General features: G+C 40.7%; 1 protein-coding gene across 5 annotated transcripts in view; it reads left to right on the top strand.

Moving 5' to 3' along the window:
* Positions 1-23,304, top strand: part of CRIM1 (cysteine rich transmembrane BMP regulator 1) — a 180,912-nt gene that overhangs the window by 88,420 nt on the left and 69,188 nt on the right. For all 5 annotated transcript variants that reach the window (XM_081265454.1, XM_081265457.1, XM_081265455.1 and 2 more), the window contains one exon: positions 15,109-15,230. In XM_081265454.1, the coding sequence (XP_081121580.1) occupies positions 15,109-15,230 (122 nt within the window). The remainder of the gene's footprint in view (positions 1-15,108; positions 15,231-23,304) is intronic.

Genomic DNA, 23,304 nt, shown 5'->3' with positions numbered 1-23,304 from the left:
GTGTGTGTGTGTGTGTATGTATCAATAAGTAGACTTGCTTTCTACCAAATAATGAAAACTGAATTTAGGAAAAAGCCATCTAGTGATAATGCCTAGCTTTACATACAAACTAAGAAATCAGGGCCCACAAAAAGCACCTACACATTATAGAACAACAGGTGATCATTCTTTTTACTCTTCCCCATTTTCCTGTTGTTTCAATCTTGATCACACAGTTCCCTTCCTACTGAGAACTCAGTGGATTTTGTAATTCTCTGCTCAGTAACATCTATCCAATTCTGAGCAGTAGCTCTTAATAACAGTATCAGAATCCTTTAGCATTCCATTTGCTAAAGTATTTAAACTTAGGTGGTTGAGTTTCCAAGGTTCTATAGTCAACTCTTATCTCCAGAGCCCTAGCCAATAATTCTGTTGTTTGAAGCCTTCAGAAGGGTGATAGGAGGTGGAAGTATTGGGTCAGGGACAATCAGCCCAGGGCACATCAGTCCAACCAGACAAATACATCAAAGCCAGAAGTGTCCTTGGGTGGCTTGAAACTGTCAGGTTTGGGCTCAGAGTTCAGGGATCCCTTCTCTTTTTCTTTTGTGACAGTGTTAAGTTCTTTAGGTCGTCAAATAATATTTGTTACAGACCCATATGCTTTTTAACTTTGCTAGGTAATTAAGTTGCTTGTATCATGCCCACTCAGGCTAACCAGTGAAAATTGTTCCTGAATATGCAGTTTCAAAGGACTTTATCAAATTAAGAGTGTTGTAATTAATTATCAGGTCCATCTGTTCCAAGATTCTGTCTCATGGATGACACTATATAATAGTGTTCTTAGTTATTTGTTAAGATTGGTCTATTAGTAGACAGATTTCTCTAATTCAGCTTATTTTTTTTTTCAGTTGTTCTCTTTAATTTGGAAAATTTCTCCAGCTGCCTTAAGGGACAAATAAAATTAAATTATACAATATGTAAAATATGCATTAGCATAGCACAGAATTAAAACAGGAAATTCCTGACTCTTGATGTGCTATCATGGTAGCGTTCTTTTTTTGTTTTTAAACACATGCAGAAAAAAATTTGGAAGTATATTTGAAACTCTTCTTTCTCAACTAAGAAAAGAACATCTATTCTGCTGCCCTCTGTCACAGTAATGTTTGGCCCAAAAGAACGAGTCAACTCATGACTAAAAAAGCCAGAGTCTATATTAAACTCTGATGTTTTTAAAACAAAATAATCGTAGGAATTCCATGTTATTTCTGGATCTCTCCCCAGATTGAAGAAAATATTCTTTCCTAGAAGTAAAGCCCTTGCCCGTTAGAGATGAGCTGTCTTCCCAGTAGAGTGTTGGGTTTGTCAATAATGCATTTCAGATGTGTGAACCCTCTACTTGCTGCACTGGGGCCTTGTGCCTTCTGTGTTCCCCCATGAATTTGACCCACTATCTAGTCTTATTTTATATTTGTTTTAGTCCTAAAAACAAGCAGGGCTATCACTCAGTAGCTTACAAATTGGTCTGAGTGGTCATGGACATCAGACCCTGTACATGGCCCTCTGACTCCATCTGAAAGATGGTAACTTAACTGAATTCCATAAGATTTCAGTGAATTTTGAAAGCAGAACTCATTTCATAAATAATAGTGAACCTAAGGACTTTCCTCACCTATCTCATCTGCTGTGTCATCATCATCCTCATCATCATCATGATGCAGAAAACAGAAGGACCACTCGGGACAGTCCTACCAAAGCACTTTGTGAAACTGTTTACAGAGCTAATAAGCAAATCTTAAACAAACAAACAAATAAATAAATTACCTTTCTGGAAATACCAAAAAAAGCAACCTCAAATTTTACAGAATTCACTGATTTTTGCCTTTACATTGGATGTAAGTGATATGGCTCCGCGTCATGGAAGTTGACTGAGTTTGCAGAAAGCCAGGGTTTTATTTGCCGATTAGACATTTATCTGTTTGACTAGAACCCAGAAGTGGAGATACCTAGTTTTCTGTGGACTTCTCAGTCTTGTATGGCTGTGCCACATAGACAGGTGCATTGTAAATGATCTTTTCTGGACTTTGCTTGTATTTGAAAAGGAAAGATATCGCATATCATGGCTCTTGAGATAATATGATCAGTTACTTTGATTTCCATAGCTCATTCATGGATTCTTGAGGAGTCTTTTGAGATTTCCTACATCATCAAGATAGTTCACTTTTATCCTTAGGAGATATGTTCCAGGACCCCCAGTGGAAGCCTAAAGCTTCAGCTAATACCAAACCCTGTATATTCTATATTTTCCGTATACTTACATACCTCTGATGACATTTATAAATCAGGTACGGTACAAGATAGACAATAATCATGAAATAGAACAATTGTAATGCTATATTGTAATAAAAGTCATCTGAAACTCATGATTGTTTACTTCTGGAAGTTTGCTCTGACCATGGGTAACTGAAACCATAGGAAGTGGAACCATAGCTAAAGGGGGGCTATTGCAGACTGCACACTATTTGAAGGCAAGGGCCAATCTTAACATGTTTGTGTCTTGTCAGTCTCTAGCACAGGCACAAGCAAATAGAAAATTTGTTTCAATTATATTGACAGTGTGGCAAATCCCAGGATCACAACCCTTGGGTGTTCTTGGTTTGTTCTGGGAACAAACATTTTGAGTGTTGGTCATGTGCCTAGCATTGGGGTACCTGGTAGGAAAAAAAATGTAGCCACCATAGAAGGAGTGTATAGTCTAAGGGAAGGCGAGGATGGAAAAAGATTGTAGTTTCAAGTGTTAATATTTTTTTGGAAAGAGAAGTATGAAAAATAACAAAAAGTTCTCAGTGCAAAGAAATATTAATTCCTATTTGGAAAACTGTCGGATTTGACTTTTGAGTTGAGTCTTTAGGAATGAGTCAGAGTTCACCAGATGGAGAAAGAGGAAAGGGCATTCTGGGCTATTGTAAGTCATTGAAATTTTTTTTTTAACTTTTAATGTGTCCCGCAATTTAAAACATTAGCTCTAATTCCTATCTTATGATTCAAGAAAAGTGGAATTCATGACTATGTTGGGTTTTCCCTCAGATAACCACCTACTGCAAGACTACATCACTTGTTTAAGATGTTTTATTACTTTCCTACTGCTTACCAGCAAAGATGTTCTTAGAATGGTATGCAGAGCCCCCTTATTACCCAACCCTGGCCTACGGCCAACCTCCAGTCCCTCAGTAATATTCCCTGGTCCTCATCTCAATACACGATACGTTTGTGGTGGGCTGAACCTTTTTCTGTAAACTAAACACTCTATTCTTTTCTTGCCTCTGTAAAATCTGAAGTTTTTCCTCTATTTGGAATGCCTTCCGTCTGTTTCCACTCCCTCTTACCTGTTGGGCACTTCACAGACGGTCCACCCACATCCCCTCCCTCAGCACATGAGTCATTTATCTTTGTGCCTTGAGTGAGAGAAAGCCTCTTGGAAGAAATGTTCCTTGTGGATAAATGGAGGTCTGTAAGGCACAATGAGGGGCTTCGGTGTGGAAGATGTGGAATGGCCTCTGCCAAGAGGGCACTCTTCCCCAGCAGCCCTCAGCCCAGAGGAAGTAGAAGGGCAGTTGGAAGCCTCAGGGCTCAGGTTGATCCTAAGACATGTTTTTTTGTTTTGAGATTAGGGGGGGTTTTGTTTGTTTGTTTGTTTTAGCATCTTTAAATTGATCACCTACATTTTAAAATTGTCATGCTTCACATAAAAATGGAGGTTCTCTTGAACAAGTGAAGGTATAGATAGCCACATAGAGTTTGTTTCTGCACAGAATCGGCCGTGCCACCCCTGAGGTCACAAACCTTGAATCGTTCACAATCCCCCTCCAGATACTGGAGGAGGAAGAAGAGATGGTAAACGTAAAGTTATTAGGAAGCTGGTGGCTTCAAGTGAAAGAAACACTAGATGGGGGTCTATTTTGTTAAAGAAGTGCCATTGGGATGAGGCTCAGGCTGGGGAGGAAAGGGAAGGGTCTGGAGCAGAAGTGTCAATGAAGTTGAGGAGTCAGTATAGCAGGAGCGGGAACAGGAAAGCTGGAAGGCTGGGCCCATGTGATTAGCAGATAGGACGTGTGACTTCCCAGATCTGAGAGCTGTGGTCCCAGGACAAGGCAGTGAAGTGGGTGGGGGGCTGCCAGGGCCACTGGGTCTAGTGAGACCAGTGTCAAAAATGCTTTTTCCACATCACCCTGAAGCCTCTCCCAACTAAGTCACATAAAATCACTCATGAGTCGAATGTTTCTATGTCAGGCACTCTCCTAGGTGTTTCTCGTGTCAGTTAATTTGATCCACATAATGGTCTTATAACGTGTGGATACTTTAACCATCCCCAGTTTCCATGAGGTTCCACTGAGGCTTAAAAGGATTGCATTACTTGTCAAAGGTCCCAAGGTCACATGGCTCCTGTTGGCCAGAACTCAAACCCGAGACTCTCTGATGTCCAAGTGCACTCTGCAAGCCTCTGCCTCTGAGGAACTGGGTTAGAATCAAAGCCACAGAGAGGGTTTGCTTAAGAGAGGAGAGTCACAACATGGGAGTAGCCAGGGCCACTTAGAGGGCTGCAAGAAAAGAGCATCTCTGAGGGACAGGCAGGTAAGTGTTGGAAGCAGGCTCCAGTGATATATTTTGTGGTGATGTCCAGGTGGTGGGTTTTTCTGTGTAGGAAAGATTGCGGAGAGCAGGGACACAGATGGGAGGGAAGTCGGTGCTGGATGGTGAGTTCCCGGGAGCCAAGCGGTGCACTGGGGTGCATTTCCCAGAGGATGAGAGGCAGTTCATCGTGCACTGTGTGCTGATGACAAGGCTGAGAGGCTGGGAATTGCCTGTCTGCATGGATGCAAGTGGGTGCGTGGTTAAAGTCATCTGCCTGAGTGCCTGCTCAGGCCCCAGATGGCCTGAAGGAGTGTCAGCAGCTGTGGCAGTGGAGGCTGTGCTCAGGTTTTCAAATAGTAAGTTAGCTCAGATGTTGCTGGTGTTTGTTCTTCCTGTGCTCTGGGGAGGGGATTGAGTAGTCTATATGAAAAGTCTCATTGGCAGTTTCGTATCTGATGCAGTTAATGTATCAGACTCCCTAAAATAAAGCAGGACCCTGTGTATCCCAGCCCCCAATCAGTCTCGTGTCTGCTGCATGTACACTCTTAGTAAATGGTTAGAAAGTAATTACGTGTCCATAAACAAGCTGATTTCGTGTTCCAAAGCATCCACTTGTAATACCCTTCATCAGCCCAGTCTCCCTCTCATCCCACCAGTCATGACAGCAAATGCCAGTATCTTCCCCAGGCCTGACGAGGTAGAGGCAGAGAGCCCTCTGTTCCCTTTCTCAGACTCCATTTCTGGTTGTTGGGCGGGACTGAGTGGTTCAGGATGCCGCCTGAGCCCTCCAACAGGAGGCCTGGGTTGTTTTCAGCTGTGTGTCTGAGCACCTGGTTCCCCTGCTGCCAGAATTAAGTACCTTCAGCGCTGCCCCAACCCTCTTCCTTAGCCAGTCACATCAAAGCAGTAATTTACCAAAAGGGCCATTGCTTTCTTCTCAACACACCTGCTTGCTGCGGGACGTAGTTCTAGAAGATAATTTTATAATAATTACAGAAACGTAAAGCATGTATCTTCCTACAGATGATACCATTTTTCTTTGAACTTTTACCACCTGAAACTTCCTGAGCCCCATGCCAGCCTCGAGGAGGAAGCCATAATTTGTCTGTCCCTTGAGAAAGCTAGGAATATAAAAGCTGTAGTGACTGCTATATTAAGGGCTTACAGTGGGTTTCATTATTATTAATATTAGGAGATGCAAAAGAATTGTTACCAAACTGTCATCAGCTTGTCCTGTCCCTGCATGGGAGCATATCCTTCAATTCCTTCTGCCAGAAGAAGAAAAGCAGACAACAGCACAGAAAGCCCAGGAGTTGTCTCTGAAGGGGGAGAGGTTTTAAAATAAATAAATAAATATATATGTATGTATGTGTGTGTGTATATATAATACACACACACACACACACACACACACACACACACACACTATCCCGAGTAGTAGCTCACTATAAAAGGGAGACACGGCTGCTGGGAAAGTGTGTGATCTTGTGCATGCCGTAGGTAGCTTGAGTGATAGAACCATATGATCACGCAGGGATGAGTTTGAGAAAGGGTGAAGGAGGCCTAGTTGTTTAGACAAGGGTAGATCTCTCACTGGGAGAAATGCTAGAAACTGTGAGCCAAAGGAACTTCCATAGGGAGGCAGGAGGCGTGCTGTTTTCCATAGTTGGACCCTCCAGTGAGAAACCTATTTCTTTTTGGATGTTTTATTTGTAGCCTTTTTTTTTTTTTTTAACTTATACATTCCTGGAAAGAAGCAAGAAATTTAATCAGTAGAAAGTACATAGAATTTAATTAAAAATCAAAGCTACTTTTTATAGAATAGGATTGTGTTTTCTCTGTCGTAATTTCCATTCCCAACACACGCTTTCATTAATGCACTGTGTGGGATCCTCCTTGTACAGGTGCTTTGCCATTTTAATGCTTCATTTATCCTTGCTTCCCGACTCAGGGGGAGACCTCCTCCCACCTGTAAATGGTAGTTTTTGATGTGCAGACAGTGATATCTCCTCTTTGGAAGGACTCAGGCACTCCATTTGGATGTGGAGTCAAGCCAGTCCTGGAAGAAATCTTTTCCAGAGAGCCTTAGCAGCTTGTTTTCCCTCCAGGATATGAGCAGAGAGATAAGGGGCTGCTTGGGGAAGATGAGGAGTCTGATAGTTGCTTCCGAATTTCCTCCTCTGAAGAGGGAGCTTGTTGTAGGGAACATTCGATCAACATTTGCCTTCAGCACAGTGGCTCCCCGCACCCCGGGGCACATTCCAGGAGTACTCCTGTTCTTTGCAAAAGGGGCTATAGGAACAGCAGGAGGTGGCTCCTTCAACAACCACTCTAGCATGTAGCATCTTTAAAATTTCTCTAGACGTTCAGATAAAACAAACCATCAGTCCTTAGAGGCAAATTTTAAAGAGTCTCAAACACGCCTCATGATACAGGGGCATCAGCCTCTGGTGTGCTGTTAATTCTCCTGCATTGCTTAGGATCTTCTTTTATAGGGGAAAAATATAAATATGTAATTATTATACCACGGGGTGGGGGGGATCACCCAGAAAACCTCAGGGAAAAGACCCCATGTTGACCCAGGCCTGGAAGTCTAGGTGTTTGGAGGGGGACATGGATGGGGGCAAAGGGGTCTAAGGAGAGGGTACAGGCAGGCTAGAAGCAATAGAATACAGTGTGCTGCGATCAGATTCTGGCAGTGGTGGGGATGGTAATGGCAGTAGTACAACCATAGGATTTTATTCTTAGAAGAAAGGTTGCTATAATCCAACCATCTCCCTTTATGAATGAGAAACCAAGCCTCCAAGGGCTTTAGTGACTTGCTGGTGGTTGCATATTTTTCTGGTGGATGATGATATTGGATAAATAAGTTGCTCTTTCCATCTCTTACTCAGGTGTCTCTCACTCCTCAGCAGTGGTCTTTAGGTAGGAAGGAGTCCCTGTGAATGACTGAAAATGTGCACTAGTAAGCACCACTCTTGGTGAAGTGTTAAAATGAGTCCTACTTGATTTTTTTCCAATGAAAAGTGCAAATTGAAATATAGCAACCCAAACCCTGCACATTTGGGCATGAGGTTCTCAGAAAGTGGATCCTGGATTCTCCTACAGAGCTTATGTTATAGGCAGATTCTGTAGTCTTTCCCCAGACTAATAATAATCACCAAATGTGGTACCCTGGAATCTTTTTTTTTTTTTTTAAAGAGAGAGTGAGAGAGGAGGGAGAGAGAGAGAGAGAATTTTTAATATTTATTTTTTAGTTCTCGGCGGACACAACATCTTTGTTGGTATGTGGTGCTGAGGATCAAACCCGGGCCGCATGCATGCCAGGCGAGCGCGCTACCGCTTGAGCCACATCCCCAGCCCCCCCTGGAATCTTATTCAAAACAAATTCTGTAGTCTTTCTTTCCACATGCTGATTTTGAAAAATGCCTTACCTTTCTGAGTCTTAAATATGTAAAAGCATCCTCTCACCCCTGACATTTTAGCCATGGAGGGGGGAGTTCATTCCAAATTTTTGTTTGGATGTCTTTATCATTCATTTTCTAACTTTATAATACATGTCAGACATGCCCCTGCACTAGAGGAATTGAGAGGATGATCAGTATGATTTTGTTTTAGTATGGTGAGCAGACACTCCAAGAGTGAGACACCCCTGAGTATTGTTGAAGGTCAGAAGATGGAAAATTAATCCTGGTTGTTTTTTGATCAGAGAAAGCCTCATAGGATGTGTTGGTCTTCAAGGCTGTGGGAAATTCTCCAGGGACAAAGGAGAAGCAGGGACTTAAGGTTGAATGGACATCTGAACTGTGGCATGGCAGGAGTGGGTGGATTCCGTGAATGGTAGATTGCCGCTGTTGCTGGAGTGTGTATGTGTTGAGCCCCTGGTGGAACACAGAAGCTACAAGATAGGTAGAGGCCAGACTTGTGAGCACCTGGTATGCTGTGCCCAGGAGTCAGGACTTTGGCCTTCTGGCCTGCCCAGGACTGTCTGTGTAGTCCAGGAAGCAAAGGACACGAAGGAGAAGAATAGGATTGTACTCACTGCCTTTCAGCCAGCAGACACGCTGCTGTGGGCCTCCTAAGGAGGTGAGTGCCCTCTAGGGGTTTTAATGATTTCTGAGTGCTGTTCATCTTTGCACTCAGGCACTCAGCTGCCCACTAAGGTGAATCCATTACCTACTCAAGAAAAGAAAAGACAGCTTGGAACCAAGTCCCACCTGGCTGCAGCTGTGATTACATTATGCAAAAATTTATTAATGTGGTGCTTTGATTGATCATTATCTTAATACCGAGGATAACATTGGAGGCTTGATTTTTTTTTTTTTTTCTGGCAAATTGCAAATACAGGTTGCTTCTTGTTTGAAGTTAAAAAGCCCTTAGCCCTCATATTATATGATTCCATTTATATGAATAGGCAAGTTCACAGAGACAGAACATAAATTAGTGGTTGTTGGGGGAGGGGGAGGAATGGGGTCTGGCTGCTAGTGTGTGCAGGGTTTCATTCTGAGGTGATAGAAATGCTCTGAACTCGGGTGCCAGTGATGGTTGCTCAACCCTGTGGATATAGAACCACTGGATCATTTGCCATGAATTATATCTCAATAAAGCTGTTTTGTTTTTAAGGCCATCAGCACTTCTGCACAAAGTGTCACGTACTTAGCTCTGCCTTTTGAGCTCACCCTGTAGAATCAGCACTCTGCTTCTCCCTTTCTTTGTCTGTTCATTTCGTTTCTTCAGTATCATCCCTCTCTTCTAACCCTCCAGTTCTTCGTCTAAGAAATATTTATATAAGGAGAAGTGCAGAAGAGCTTGTGGCCAGCGGAGAACTCGTGTTACCTAGAGTGGGAGAAGGGCTGCAGACAAGTGTGGGGTTCAGTGAAGGGGCTGTTATCTCAAGAGAGGGATCAGCACGAGGCCTGGACAAGGAATGTTCAGGAGCTAATTGGTGTGAGCAGAGGAAATACAGCAGAGCAGGGGCGTGCCTGGAGAAATGATGGCAGCATAAGAGAAATACTGGGAGAGGGCTTTGAAAGAAAGGTATGTGGGCTTCAGGGTGTTGAGTGCTGAGCTGAGGCATTGATAAATGGAACAAAGAGTAGTTGGAGATTGTTGACTGTGGGTGCAGCATGTCCTGGATGAGGGGAGACAGAGCAGGGAGTTGGGGATGGGTGTGTGAGTGGCAGCCTCAGCAGAATTAAGCATCTGTCTTGTGGTCCTCCATTTCTTCTGCCCTTGATCCATCTGGCATCTTCTCCTTTCCCTAGATTGCTCCTTTCCAGGGATTGGGGAAAGGGGAAGGGGAAGGTTGGGGGGAAATGAAGAGAGAGAAGGTGGTGAGGACAAGGTGCAGTTTGCATACTCCGTTGTTCTGCATTTCCTCTTCCTGACTTACAATAGAATCTGGTTTCTTCTAGGGGGACACAGGGAACAGGAAACCCTGTTTAACCTCAGCTCAGTTGATGGAGCACTGTGCCTCACTGCACCCATCTGTCAAGGGAAAATACCTACCTCCAGTGTGTAAGCAGGGAATATAGAAAAGTCTTATAAAAGAATTCTTTAAACTACACTGGACTCACATAATTTATAGATACAATATATTTCCTAAGCAAATATGGGTCATGATGGGGTTTCCCCCCTCTTCTGAGAGTGAATGTAGGTATGACTGCCCGATAATCTAGCTGAGTTGTATTGTGTTGAACTATACAGAATTGCTATTTGACCATCGTCAGTCAACCTATAAAAAGGACAGTTTCTTTTTATTTGTTCTACTTAGATATATATAACAGTAGAGTACATTTTGACATATTATACATACATGGAATATAACTTTCCATTCTATGGTTGGACATGATATGGAGTTACGCTGGTCATTATTCATATATGAACATAAGAAAGTTATACCAGTTCATTCTACTGGTTTTCTTGTTCCCATCCTCCCTCCTTTCCCTTCATTCCCCTTTGTCTAAACCAATGGTTTTTATTCTCCACCACCACCCTTATTGTGTGTTAGCATCTACATATCAGAGAGAACATTCAGCCTTTGGTTTGGGGGGGTTGGCTTATTTCACTTAGCATGGTAGCCTTTAGTTTCATCCATTTACCAGCAGATGCCATAATTTCATTCTTTTTTATTGCCATTATGTATATATATCATGTTTTCTTTATTCATTCATCTTTTGAAGGGCACCTCGATTGGTTCCATTGCTCAGCTATTGTGAATTAAGGTGCTGTAAACATTGATGTTGCTGCACCATCACTGTAGTATGCTGATTTAAATCCTCTTGGTATATACCGAGGAGTGGGATAACTGGGTCAAATGGTAGTTCCATTCTAAGTTTTCTTACAAATCTCCATACTGCTTTCCAGAGTGGCTGTACCAGTTTGCAGTCCCACCAGCAATGTATGAGTGTAACCTTTTACCCCCACATTCTTGCCAACATTTATTGTTACTTATATTCTTGATAATTGCCATTTTGACTAGAATTAGAATAGAATCTCAGTTTAGTTTTAATTTGCATTTCTCTAATTGCTAAAGATGTTGAACATTTTTCATATATTTGTTGACCATATTTCTTCTGTGAAGTGCCTGTTAAGTCTCTTTGTCCATTTATTGATTGGATTACTTGCTTTTTTTGGTGTTAAGTTTTTTAGTTCTTTATATATCCTGGGGATTAATCTTTTTATGCTATATTTGAGGTGCAAGTAGCAAAGATTCTTCTCCTATTCTGTAGGCTCTGTTTTTATGTTCTTGTTTCCTTTGCTGTGAAGAAGCTTTTTAGTTTGATACCATTCCATTTATTGATTTTTAATTTTACTTCTTTGCACTTTAGAAGTCTTATTAAGGAAGATGGTTCTTAAGCCGACATGATGGAAAAATGGGCCTACGTTTTCTTCTACTAGGTGCAGGATCTCTGTTCTAATGTTTGGGTCCTTGATCTACTTGAGTTGAATTTTTTGCAGGGTAAGAGGGGTTCAATTTCATTCTACTACATATTAGATTTCCAGTTTTCCCAGCACCATGTGTAGAAGAGGCTCTTTTCTCCAATATATGTTCTTGGCACCTTTGTCTAGTATGAGATAACTATATTTATATGGGTTTGTCTCTGTGTCTTCTATTTTGTTCCATTGGTCTTCATGTCAGTTTTGGTGCCAATACCATGCTGATTTTGTTACTATAGCTCTGTAATATAATTTAAGCGTCTGGTACTGTGATGCCTCCTGCTTCACTTTTCTTGCAAAGATTGCTTTGGCTATTCTGGGCCTCTTAGTTTTCCAAATGAATTTCATGATTGCTTTTTCTAATTTTATGAAGAACGTCATTGGAAGTTTTATAGGAATTGCATTAAATCTAGCACTTTTGACCATTTGACAATATTAATTCTGCCTATCTATGAACATGGGAGATCTTTCCATCTTCTAAGTTCTTCAATGTCTTTCTTTAATGTTCTGTAGTTTTCATTGTAGAGGTCTTTTACCTCTTGTGTTAGATTGATTCCCCCAAATTTTATTTTTATTTTTTGAGGCTATTGTGAATGGGATAGTTTTCCAAATTTCTCTTTTAACTGATTTGTCATTGGTGTATAGAAATGCAACTGATTTATGGGTGTTAATTTTATACCTTGCTATTTTGCTGAATTTATTTATGAGTTTAGAAGTTTTCTGATGGAGTTTTTTGGGTCTTCTAAATACAGAATCATGTTGTCGTCAAATAGGGATAATTTGAGCTCTAATTTTCCTATTCATATCCCTTTAATTTGTTTCTTTTGCCTAATTGCTCTGGCTAGAGTTCCAAGGACTATGTTGAATAGAAGTGGTAAAAGAGGTTCCTTGTCTTGTTCCAGTTTTTAGAGGGAATGCTTTCAATTTTTGTCCATTTAGAATGATGTTGGCCCTGGGCTTAGCATAGACAGCTTTTACAATGTTGTGGTATATTCTGACTGTCCCTAGTTTTTTCTAGTATTTTGAACATGAGTGGGTGCTGTATTTTGTCAGGTGCTTTTTCTGTATCTATTGAGATCATCATGTGATTGTCTTTAAGGCTATTGATGTGATGGATTATGTTTATTAATTTCTGTATGCTGAAATAAAAAGAGCAGTTTCTTAAAATTCAGCCTAATCTGAACTGCCAAACAGATATCTGGCTTGAGCCTAGATTTTTTTTACCTTTTGAGGCTCTTTTGTAAGTTCCTTCTTCATTAAGATACTAATTTCATGTTCAGAGAAAGCTGACAGAAGTCAAAATAGGGGAGCAGACAGAGGGGACTTGCAAAGGACAAGTAGAGAAGGGGACAGAAGTCAGGAGCACACCAGCTGGCACAACTCTGTCACTCTTTAATATTTATGTTCTTGATTGAGAAGTGAAAATTGTGCTTAGAAAATTTTTTTCCCTCTGAGTGGATTAATAGTCAGTTGTGCATAGTTTTAGATCTTTTGCAAGCTGCTGGTATGGGTCTATAGAAAATGATGGAGATTGGGAAATAAGTCAGACATTGGGCAAACTTGGACCTGAATTTCAGCATGGTATGGTTTCCCACAGCATAACAGAGAACCTAAGACAGGTACCTTCAGGGAAGATGGCTGAAGTATTTATTAAAAGACAACATCTGAAGAAGTATTTTTCAGGTGATGGCGTGCTTGTTGGTGTTTAAATCAGAACGATTCCCTGGAACACATTGGCCGGCAACAGTGTGAATCAGATGTGTTAAGAAAAGATTAGTCGGCTTTTCTTGTGGGTGCTTTCTTTATAACCACATCTGGGTACTAAAATCAGGGTGTAGCCTCTCAATGTTCTAGCCCGATTCATTTATAAACCCTAAAGAATTCTAAGTTCTAGAGAGTGGCAAGTACAACAAATGTTAATATATTATTACTCTTATATCACAATGGGAAGATTATGTGCTTACAGCTGCAGTGGCTAGGTACATAAGAGTGAAAGAGTTTGGGATAACCTTACCGAGTGTTGAAGGCCCAGATCACAGTTACTCAGCCGAGAAGGTGATTGTCCTACAGGAATACAGTGAATTCCAAAGCCGTGGCCCATCTCTGCTCACATTAAATAGGCAGACACTTATTTTGAACCATAAGCAGAAATGTCATTCCAGCAAAACCTTAACTAACACTCTGTGCTCCCAAAAATCCACCTTAACCATCACGTCACATGGAAGAACCCTGAGAGGGTGGGCATGGGGGGTGGGGGAATCCTTCATAAGTTTGCAGTGGCTTTGGTCTTTGGTGCAAATTTTAACTTCTTTTCCTTTCTTGTTTAACAGTTTAAATGTCATTAAATCTCTGGGCCTGATTATTAAGATACTTGAGGACTACAAGCATATTTTAATTTATTAAAGATCCAAAGAATTATAGGAGAATGAATCAAATCACTTAAATAAGAAGGAAAGGTAGCAGAATTAATGAATGTGCTAATAGTTCTTCCCTGCTGGGAGTGTTATCTCCCCTGATGTTGACCCTACCCCCCAAAACCCCTGTACTTGAATACCAGCTCTTCTGCCAGAATGCCTTCCTTTCACTCCTAGGAGCCCAGGAACTCCCTCCTTCATTCTCTCCACCTTCTGACCCACAATTCTATCCCCAGGGGAGTCCCAGGGCTGCAGTTTAGCTGCTTCTTCCTTGTATTATATTTGCATGATTTGCATGCTGCCACTCAGCTGCCCTGGGCATCTCATTTCCTGTCTCCTATTTCATTGTAGCAGTTAAGACATTTGGTCTCCTCATATTCCCCATCCATACTCACCAGGTTTCTGTGTTTAGGCAGGTTTCATAACAGAGTTGAAGCTCAGGTTGAGAGCCAGCACAGCCAGCTCGCATGCATTCGACACCTCGTTCATGCATGGAAAGATAAATGCACATATGGTTACCTAGAAGATCCAGAAAATTAAGACTTCCCACCTCCAACGTAGCTGTCACTGAGTCCTTTTTCTGACATTGTACCCTCTATTGATTAAGAGCCCGTCATTCTGGTCTCTTTCTGTTCTGCACATTTATAAATTAAATGTTGCTCGAGATGAAGGTGCTTCTAGAGATAACCATACTGACAATAAAAATCTGAAAAGCAGATGACTTGTTGAAAATAAAATCAGAAATGATTCTGGAAAACACCTGCATATCAAATAGCAGCACCTCAGCCCCTCCCAGTACCACTGACATGTAGACAAGAATGTGTGCACATAACCATGGCCCTGAGTTGTCTGAAAATGCATGTTACACTCAATACCAGTCTGGTTAAGTAAGCAATGAGGTAATGCCTTGTAGATATATATGTGCCAACATGGTTAAAAATCTGCGTGTATGTAAAGGAGACTAGTCGTAGACCTTGGGAAAGCAGATTATGTGAGACCCTCTTCCCCCTCCTCATTTCCCAGTGACACCAGATAACTGAGGCTGTGTGGTATAGACCAGGTACTTTGCCACTGACACTTTGTGGTCTCCCGACTTCTATGTTGTTGTTTATTCATGGGGTTTTCCTTCCCTTTTCTTTGGTTTCAGATGCGAGTGTCTCTCTGGCTTATGTGGTTTCCCCGTGTGTGAGGTGGGATCCACTCCCCGCATAGTCTCTCGTGGAGATGGGACACCCGGAAAGTGCTGTGATGTCTTTGAATGTGTTAATGGTACGTGGGGTTTCTCTTGTTCTCAGAGAGTGTATATTTGTTTGGTAGCAACTACAGCAGCAGCAAGAGGAGGAGGAGGAGGGGGTGGGCCAATGGACCATAGCTGCTTCTGTCTTTTACAAAGCAGGGAATTTACTCAGGGAGTTGCTGAAAGTCACTCAGAAAGGAGGTGTACTCAAGATCTCACAGTGCAGTAAAGAAAGTTAGGACAGGAACCATGGTTCATCAGAAGGAGAATTTTAGAAATGCAATAGCAGATTGCAGGTAGCTTTCCTACTCTGTTGGGTTTTGAAACTGTCAGAAGTTTTAGAATTTCTCCAAAAAAGAAGCACGGAGCCTGTGTGCATATCCCTTCTGTGTCACTCAGTAACCTGCCCTATTGCTGAAAGGACACACTTTCAACATGAGAGTAACAACAGTTTGAATTAGGAAAGACATGGTTCTTCTAGTTCAGTGTTTTCCTACTTAGAACATCTTTGATTGATGTTTGGTCATTGGTATTGGCCTGCTTGTGGATTGACCCTCCTGGATCAGGAAAAAAAGATTCTTCAGTCACCAGATTCTTTCAAACAGGATCCACCTCTCCCTTTCATCCTTCATAGAAGAGCTCCATGTTTGGTGACTAGATGTTTATTGAATTCAGGTGCCAGAAAAGAGAACCTAGAACATGTTTCTCCACTAGAATTTTCAGGAATAAAAAGGGAAAACTGAAACAAGTTACATGTCAGTAATTTCATAGAGCATTATTTAATTGATACCTGGGCACATACAACAAATATCATACACATACAGAAATGTCCACCCTAACTACGGTCTGCAAGGATGCACCCTTCCGAGGTCTCCTTCTCTTTTCTCAGGTCCCTCTCTCACACCTAAGAAAAGGTCATGTTGAAATTGCATCCTAGAATATTGGTTTGCACCCTAGAATTTTTTTAGTTCTCTGACCACATGTGCTGTTTTGGTTTGCTTTGAGGAAATACTTGCAGTATGGTTTTGTAGTTAAGGTAGAATACAGGCTAGGACTGGATGACCCCAGTTTGAAAATCGGTTTCTCCACTTACTAGCTGTGTAAACTGAGGAAGTGTCTTCATCTCTCTGGGCCTCAGTTCTACATCTGTAAAATGACATGAATAATGGTAAATTAAATGAGGTATAATGTGTGAAGCTCTTGGAATTGTGCCACAAGCAAATGAGTCTATTATACTGTGGGCACACCTCCTGTTCATCTCTGTGAGAGACACTGTTCTGGGCATTGGGGGTAGGGGAAGGAGACAGTAAGGGAATGTACAGACCTTATAGATATAAGCATATAGGGAGGGGTACAGACAGGGTTCCGTGTGCATAAATCCCTTCTCAGTGCTCTCCCACCCCTGGTATCACCCAGACAGTGGTTTTGTCTGTTACACACTAACCAGTGGGCAAATAGATCTGTTCTCTCTGGCCCAGCTGCTGCAGTGTAATTTTGTATAGGTGATATTCTGTGACTATTTAACTTGTACCATAATTAGGATACCATTTTGACAGAAATCATCAATCCCTACCATGGGATCTCAGCATCTCGGATATGCTTCCTTCCAGAACTCATTTCTCACTCTAGAATGTGAATACTAGAGGACAGGAGTTGGTCACATTCACCCTTACTTCTGTGGACCTTAGTATATCATGTGCCTCATTGAGGCACCTACATTTCCTGAAATTAGCAACCCAGGGATCTGATTCCTATCATAATAGCTCCCTCAAGAGGCAACCATTCGCTGCCAGCCCATGGAGGGGTTACTGGTGAGAGTGCTCCATCGTTGACCACCCCACTCTTTCATCCTAAGTCATTTGTCTCCTGGAAATATCACCAATAGTAATAAAATTTGTTCATTTCCTCTATGTAGGGAAGAATGCTTTTCTTCTCTCTTTGCTTCTTGATTCTGGAAACCAAATTGTCGGGCCTTTCTTATCAAGACATTAGCTTTACATCTCTCTTCAATCATCTGTGTTTAGGTTAGCTAATAACTGCACTTCTGTCTCAATGATCTTGGAATCGATCTCCAGGGCCTGCCCTCATTTATAGCCACTTTTTATTGAACCCTGGCTTCAGGACTAGGATTTGCCATTTGCTATGAGAAAATGGTGGAGCAGCAAACAGAATCAGTGTTTCTGGTGATTGCTTCTTTCTTGCCACCAGAAATTTGTTGAGTGATTTTGACTTCTTGCCCTGCTATTTAGTTTCTCCTACCTATATCATTCATGTGTAGAAGAGACTAAAAACCATAATGCTATAAAGATTTATAATACTACAGAATATTTTTAAACAGACTGTCTCATATTTTGTATTTTACTTACTTTGATATATATAGTCATAACACATACCTACTTTATGAATGTGTGTGTGTGTGTGTGTCTCATCCAGGATCCTGGAAGAATCTTGGCACTTGTCATAAGGTTGCCTTTAGGAGATTTTTACATGTCAAAGATTCATTATCATCACTTTAAAAAGCAGAAATCTGTTGTATACATCCAAAGACTTGCTTATCCACAAGAATTTGAGGCAATTCACAATGAGAATGAATTCTGTAACATAGTGGTAAAATATTAATTAGCAAGAAGAAGTATGGCTGCAAGGTTGGGAGTGAAAGTTGAGAAGTGAAAATTAAACAGAGAGTGCCCTCAGGTATGCAGGCTACAAGAGGCTGTGTAGTTGCCAGAGTTAAACATCAGATTTGGCCCCCAGCCTCCTCCAATCAAAGTGAAAGAGGAGGAAGGGTCAGACCCACAGTTCTTGCTTTCAGAGGCAAAAAAGCCTGCTGGACAGGGTGATGCGCTCTCTAATGGAGATTTCTCACATGGAAATTAAAAAGGAAGCACTGAGTGATGAAGTTAGATTGTGTGTTCAATTGCTTCAACACCACAAATGCAGAAAGGGGTATCCTGTGGTGGTTCTTCCCAGTAAAAAGGAAAATACTACAGTCCAGCTTAGTAAAAGCAGTGTCAAGAAGTGAGATTGCCACAGCTAGCCTGTGGGCACCTCAATCTCTGTCTCGGTTTGAGAACTCCACACCAGTTCAGGAGAGAGTGGGTGGAACGCTAATATCATCAGCCCTGCTTGCTGAAACAGAGATAGCGCGGCAGCACTTAGTCCCCAAGATGCCTTCAGATGATCTATATCCTCATGTTATTTTTTTAATCTAAGTGTTAAAATGCAAGCATAAGATTTTAAAAATCTCCCTGAGAACTCTAGAACTCCTAAGTGTGGAAAACACTAGTATGGATGAATCGTGGGCGAGAATGCCCTCTGTACATTGTACTTCTCTTTGCAGTTTGCTTTGCTTGTATTTCTGTGAAGGGACTGGAGAGTTGAAGAGCAGATGGTGACAGTTTGTGATGGGATTATCTGACAGGGACTGAGAGTAGCATTTGGGAGGTATTGTCACCCGAGAACCCTGTTGCTTAAAACCAGAGGGACAGGTGGTGCGGTGGAGTTCCTCTTATGTAAACTTGGAAGTGGTCAAAATCATCACCTAGAGTATGACCTCCAAAGCCATGAACAGTCCTGCCCTTCCCTCAAGAGTCAGTTCTGCCCACAAGTGAATGTCTATCAGTAGTCAGCTGGGGCTCCACTTCTAGGTAGGCACGTGCACTCCTTTTGGTAGCAATAACCCTGTTATCCTATGTGTGGCCCACCTCTCTCATTCCTGCGTGTGTCCGGGGGTTAAAATTCCAGGCACAAGATGTGGTAGTGATCATTCATTCAGTTGCTTGGACACGATCACTAGCCAGTGAGTGTCTACACGCAGCTAGATAAAATAGACTATCTTGGTTTTGAGTCAGTAACAGATTCTTCTAGCCTGACTTGGTTATAAACTGTTCCCCACAGGAGTAAATGAATTGTCTGTGGTATTATGTTATTGGATTTAAACCAACTGAAATGAAATGACCAGAATTATTTTTAGCCTGAGGATATTCAATGCTGACTGTAAGCCAGCAGGACCAAGTGTGTCCTGGGGCTAATTCTCATTCTCAACTGTAAGAATCTGTCATTGGTACAAAAGAGGAAAAGTGCCCTCGTTTTTTCCCAGGGGTGCCCAGAGCAGTGGATGGGTGGACAGGGGCAAGAGGGTCCCTTGTATACAGCTGAACCAATCATTGCAATTTCAGGTGGTGTGAAGTAGGTTCAGGGGAAGAGAGCTGAACACAAAGTAGAATGACTTTTTAGCCTGTTTTTGTGCCATTGGAAATATTTGTCTATCCCTGTAGCACTTTGATTCTTACACAAGTAGGAAATGCAGATTTTAAAAGAGTACTAATAACTAGGGGTTTCTATTAAGGTTATGCTATCCACCCAATAGTTTGCTTTTAAACATATAAAAGGTTTATAAGATATTGGAAATGGTCTTATTTTGGCACTGACAGAATTTTCTCCCAGACATTCATTCACATGTGAAATTGATCACTTGCAGGAGACCTACCTGTACCCCAAATCAGCTTTCTCCTCATGTAAATTTTGGCCCAGAAAAGCCAGACCTGCAGCCTGTTAATAAGAAAACTCATTCTAGAAAACATCTGTCAAGAACCCCCTCTCTGTATAGAAATCGTGCTCAGTAAGACTCGAAGGCATAAAACATCTGCTGATACAGAAATGGGGAGAATCTGGTGCTTTGAAAGAAATATTATGTTCAGTAAGTGTTTGTTGAGCACCCCTTGGTGCCTTTTTAAGTTAATGCTTGAGAGGCCAGTCTTTTCAGTGTTATTCTCTTTCCTTATCCTAAAATAGTATTTGCTTGGTATACTCCGGCACATACTTATACACCTAATACAAAAGGTTTTTTTCCCCCTCAGGTACCTGGAAGCCCTTGTACTCTATCTTTGTGATTACATCAGTTTGCTATTGACTTATGGAGAAATTGTCAGACAGTTCCCATCTGTCATAGGGTCGTCTGTCTTGGCTTCTGGCTGTGTCCCATTTACTTCCCATTCAGCTCACCACTCCCGCTCCACCCCCCAGAGAAATGAGACAGTTACTAGGTATGAACTGTTCCCTACTGAGAGGTTGAGAACAGAAGTGTATCTATTGGGGATTCTTCTCCGTTTTCACATTGGAACTGAAGTCCTTTATTTTAGTCTTTTCCTTTGTTAAAATGATATACCTATCACCATCTGCCAATCAGTGTAATTTGGCAGGCCTTAGAGTTTACTAACGTTCTATATGATGAGGCTGTTTTTCACGAGTTCTGAAATGTGTGAAAGAGGAAAGGGAAGATTCCAGAACTTAGAAACATAAAGTTTAAATGGCAGACACAAAACACATCCAGAAATCACTAAAAAGACACTTTCATGCTTCTTTGCATTGAGGAGTACAAATGCCATAGTAAATTACTTCTTAGGACTTTTCTATTCCACACCTGCTTAAATCATTCTTTCATGAAGTCCTGGAAATCTCCAGACTGTTTTGAGACTCACCTCTATCTTCATCAGGTGAAGAAGCAATTAGCTATTGCTCCTCAAAGGCTTCTTTGTCCCTGTGTTTTAGCTAGTGAAACTGGACTGCACTGGTAGCACGGTCAGTCCCATCCTTTCCCATGTAAGCCTCTGCACATCCCACCATGAAAACAAGTCAGTCTGCAGCAGGTTTATGCACGACCAGAATCTTCCCTCCTCATTTCTTAAAATCTCGGTGAAGATTTATGGCTTTACTCCAGGTGGTGATGTGGTTGATAAACTCAGATAAGTAATTAATATTGATTGGTTTATAAAATTTTTTCCCACTTAAATGAGTGTTCGACATTTTGTTGGAGTACAGTATTGTGCCTCACTCCATCAGCATCCAAGTTTATTTAAAAAACACTCTATTGTCTATGCTTTATGGTCTAGGTGCACAGGTTCTTCCGGTACCAGCTCAGATAAGAATGTTGACATACTAAAGAATTCTGAGCTATAATGATATGATCCTTTTTAATTTAACATTAATTTTCTGAAAAAAGAAATGTCACATTCAGACAGTACTAAGGAAAGAGACCCAGGCATACACATTCCTGCACGTGTGCACAGACACATTTCATCGCACACTCCTTAGGCAAGTCACCTAATCTCTGTAAATTTCATTTTCCTCCTTGCAAAAAGTGAAAATTAATACTTGTCTTCCAAACAAGGTCATTGTAAAATCAAATGAGAATGTAATTGTTCTTAAATGCAGTGCAAATATATACTCCAATTAAAATGCAATGGAAGTTTCTGCAAGTATTTCGCACACGCAGGGTGACATATTAAGAAGTAATTTTGGGCAGAGAAGCCCATAAGAGATGTGATTGTTACCATGTGGCTTCTCCCATCTGATTGAACAGGGTGTATCTGTTCAGGACAACTTTCTTCAGCTTCCAGTACTCTTTAATTTGGTGGGCTGTGAGGTTGAGCATACTTTCATGTGTTTATTGGCCCTTTCTATCTTTGTAGGAGAAACATCTGATCAAATGTTTGTCCATTTTTCAACTGAGGTTTTTTAAAAATTGTTTTATAAGAGTTCAAGACACAAGCTCTTTATCAGATACCTGATTTGAAAATGACTTATCCAAATTTGTGGGTGGGTCTTACTTTTTGGTGGTATCCTTTAAAGTATAGAAGTAGATTAAATTCATTTTATCTATGTTTTCTATTGTTGCTTATGCTTTTGGTGTCATATCTAAGAAATCTTTGCTTAACCCAAGGTCATAAAATTTTTTCTCCTATTTTCTTCTAAGAGTTCTATACTTGTAGCTATAACATTTAGATCATAGCTTGTATGATTAATTTTGAGTTAATTTTTGTATATATGAGGATAGGTTGATCTTCATTATTTTGCCTGTGAATATCCACTTGTTGTAGCATCATTTGTTGAAGAGGCTATTCTTCCCCCCAAGGAATTGTCTTGGCACTCTTGACAAAAACCAGTAAATACAATGGTTTATTTCTGAACTCTGAATTCCACTGAACTATAATATCTATCTGTACTCTAGAACCATACCTCCCTGATGACTATAGCATTGTATGGTATTTTGAAATCAGGAAGTGGGAGTTCTCTAACTTTGTTCTTAGTTCCTTACATTTTCATATGAGTTGTGAGATTAGCTTATGGATTTCTACAAAAGAAATTGATAGGGATTTCATTGCCTAGGAGACCAACTGTAGAATATTTTCATCTTAACAATATTGTCTTCCAATTCATGTCTGTTGATGTAGAAACAAATAATTTGTTTAAAGAATATTTTTTTGGTTTTGAAGTGTAAGTTATGCACTTATTTTGTAAATTTCATCCCATTTTGATTTTTTTCAAGGATCTTAAGACTGGAATTTTTAAAAAGTTTATATTCTGATTACTCATTGCTATTGCATAGATAAAACAGATTGTTTTTGAGTCTCACATATACACTGCAATGTTTTTGAACTTTTTTGAGTTCTGATAGTTTCAGTGACTCTTTATAATTTTTTATATATAAGATTATATCATCTGCAACTAGAGAAAGTTTTACCTCTTCCTTTCTAATCTGAATTCCTTTTATTTATTTTTCCTTCCCTAATTTCCCTGATTAGAACTTTAATTACAATGTTGAATTGAAGTGCTGAGAGCAGACATCATTGTTTGATGTTAGCTGTGGGATTTTATAGTTGCCATTTAACAAGTTGAGGAATTTCTTTTCTATTTCTAATTGTTAAGCATTTTGGTCATGAAAGAGTACTGGATTCTGTCAAATACTTGTTCTTCATCTGTTGAGATGATATGGGTTTTGTCCTTTATTCCATTGACATATCATAGTAAATTAATTGAATTTTGAGTATTAAACCAACCTTGCCTTTGTGGAATAGATATTATTTAGTCATGGCATATAATCCTTTTTATATGTTGCTGGATGTGGTTTGCTAGTAATTTCTTTGAGAATTTTTGTGCCTGTATTCATAAGAGGTACTGATCTGTTGATCTGTAGGGTTTTTTTTTGTTGTTGTTGTTGTTGTTTTTTTTTGGTGTGTGTGTGTTGTCTTTGTCTGGTGAGGGTTATTTTAAAACAACCAAAATTAGAGACAAGGAATAGTTTAAAGAGTTTTCAGGGCAGAGAAC

The sequence above is a fragment of the Spermophilus citellus genome, assembly GCF_964194105.1.
Source record: "Spermophilus citellus genome assembly, chromosome: 13".
In the NCBI taxonomy this organism is placed as follows: Eukaryota; Metazoa; Chordata; class Mammalia; order Rodentia; family Sciuridae; genus Spermophilus; species Spermophilus citellus.
Note: the sequence above shows the minus strand (reverse complement) of the source record. Positions and strands in the feature narration are given on the sequence as shown.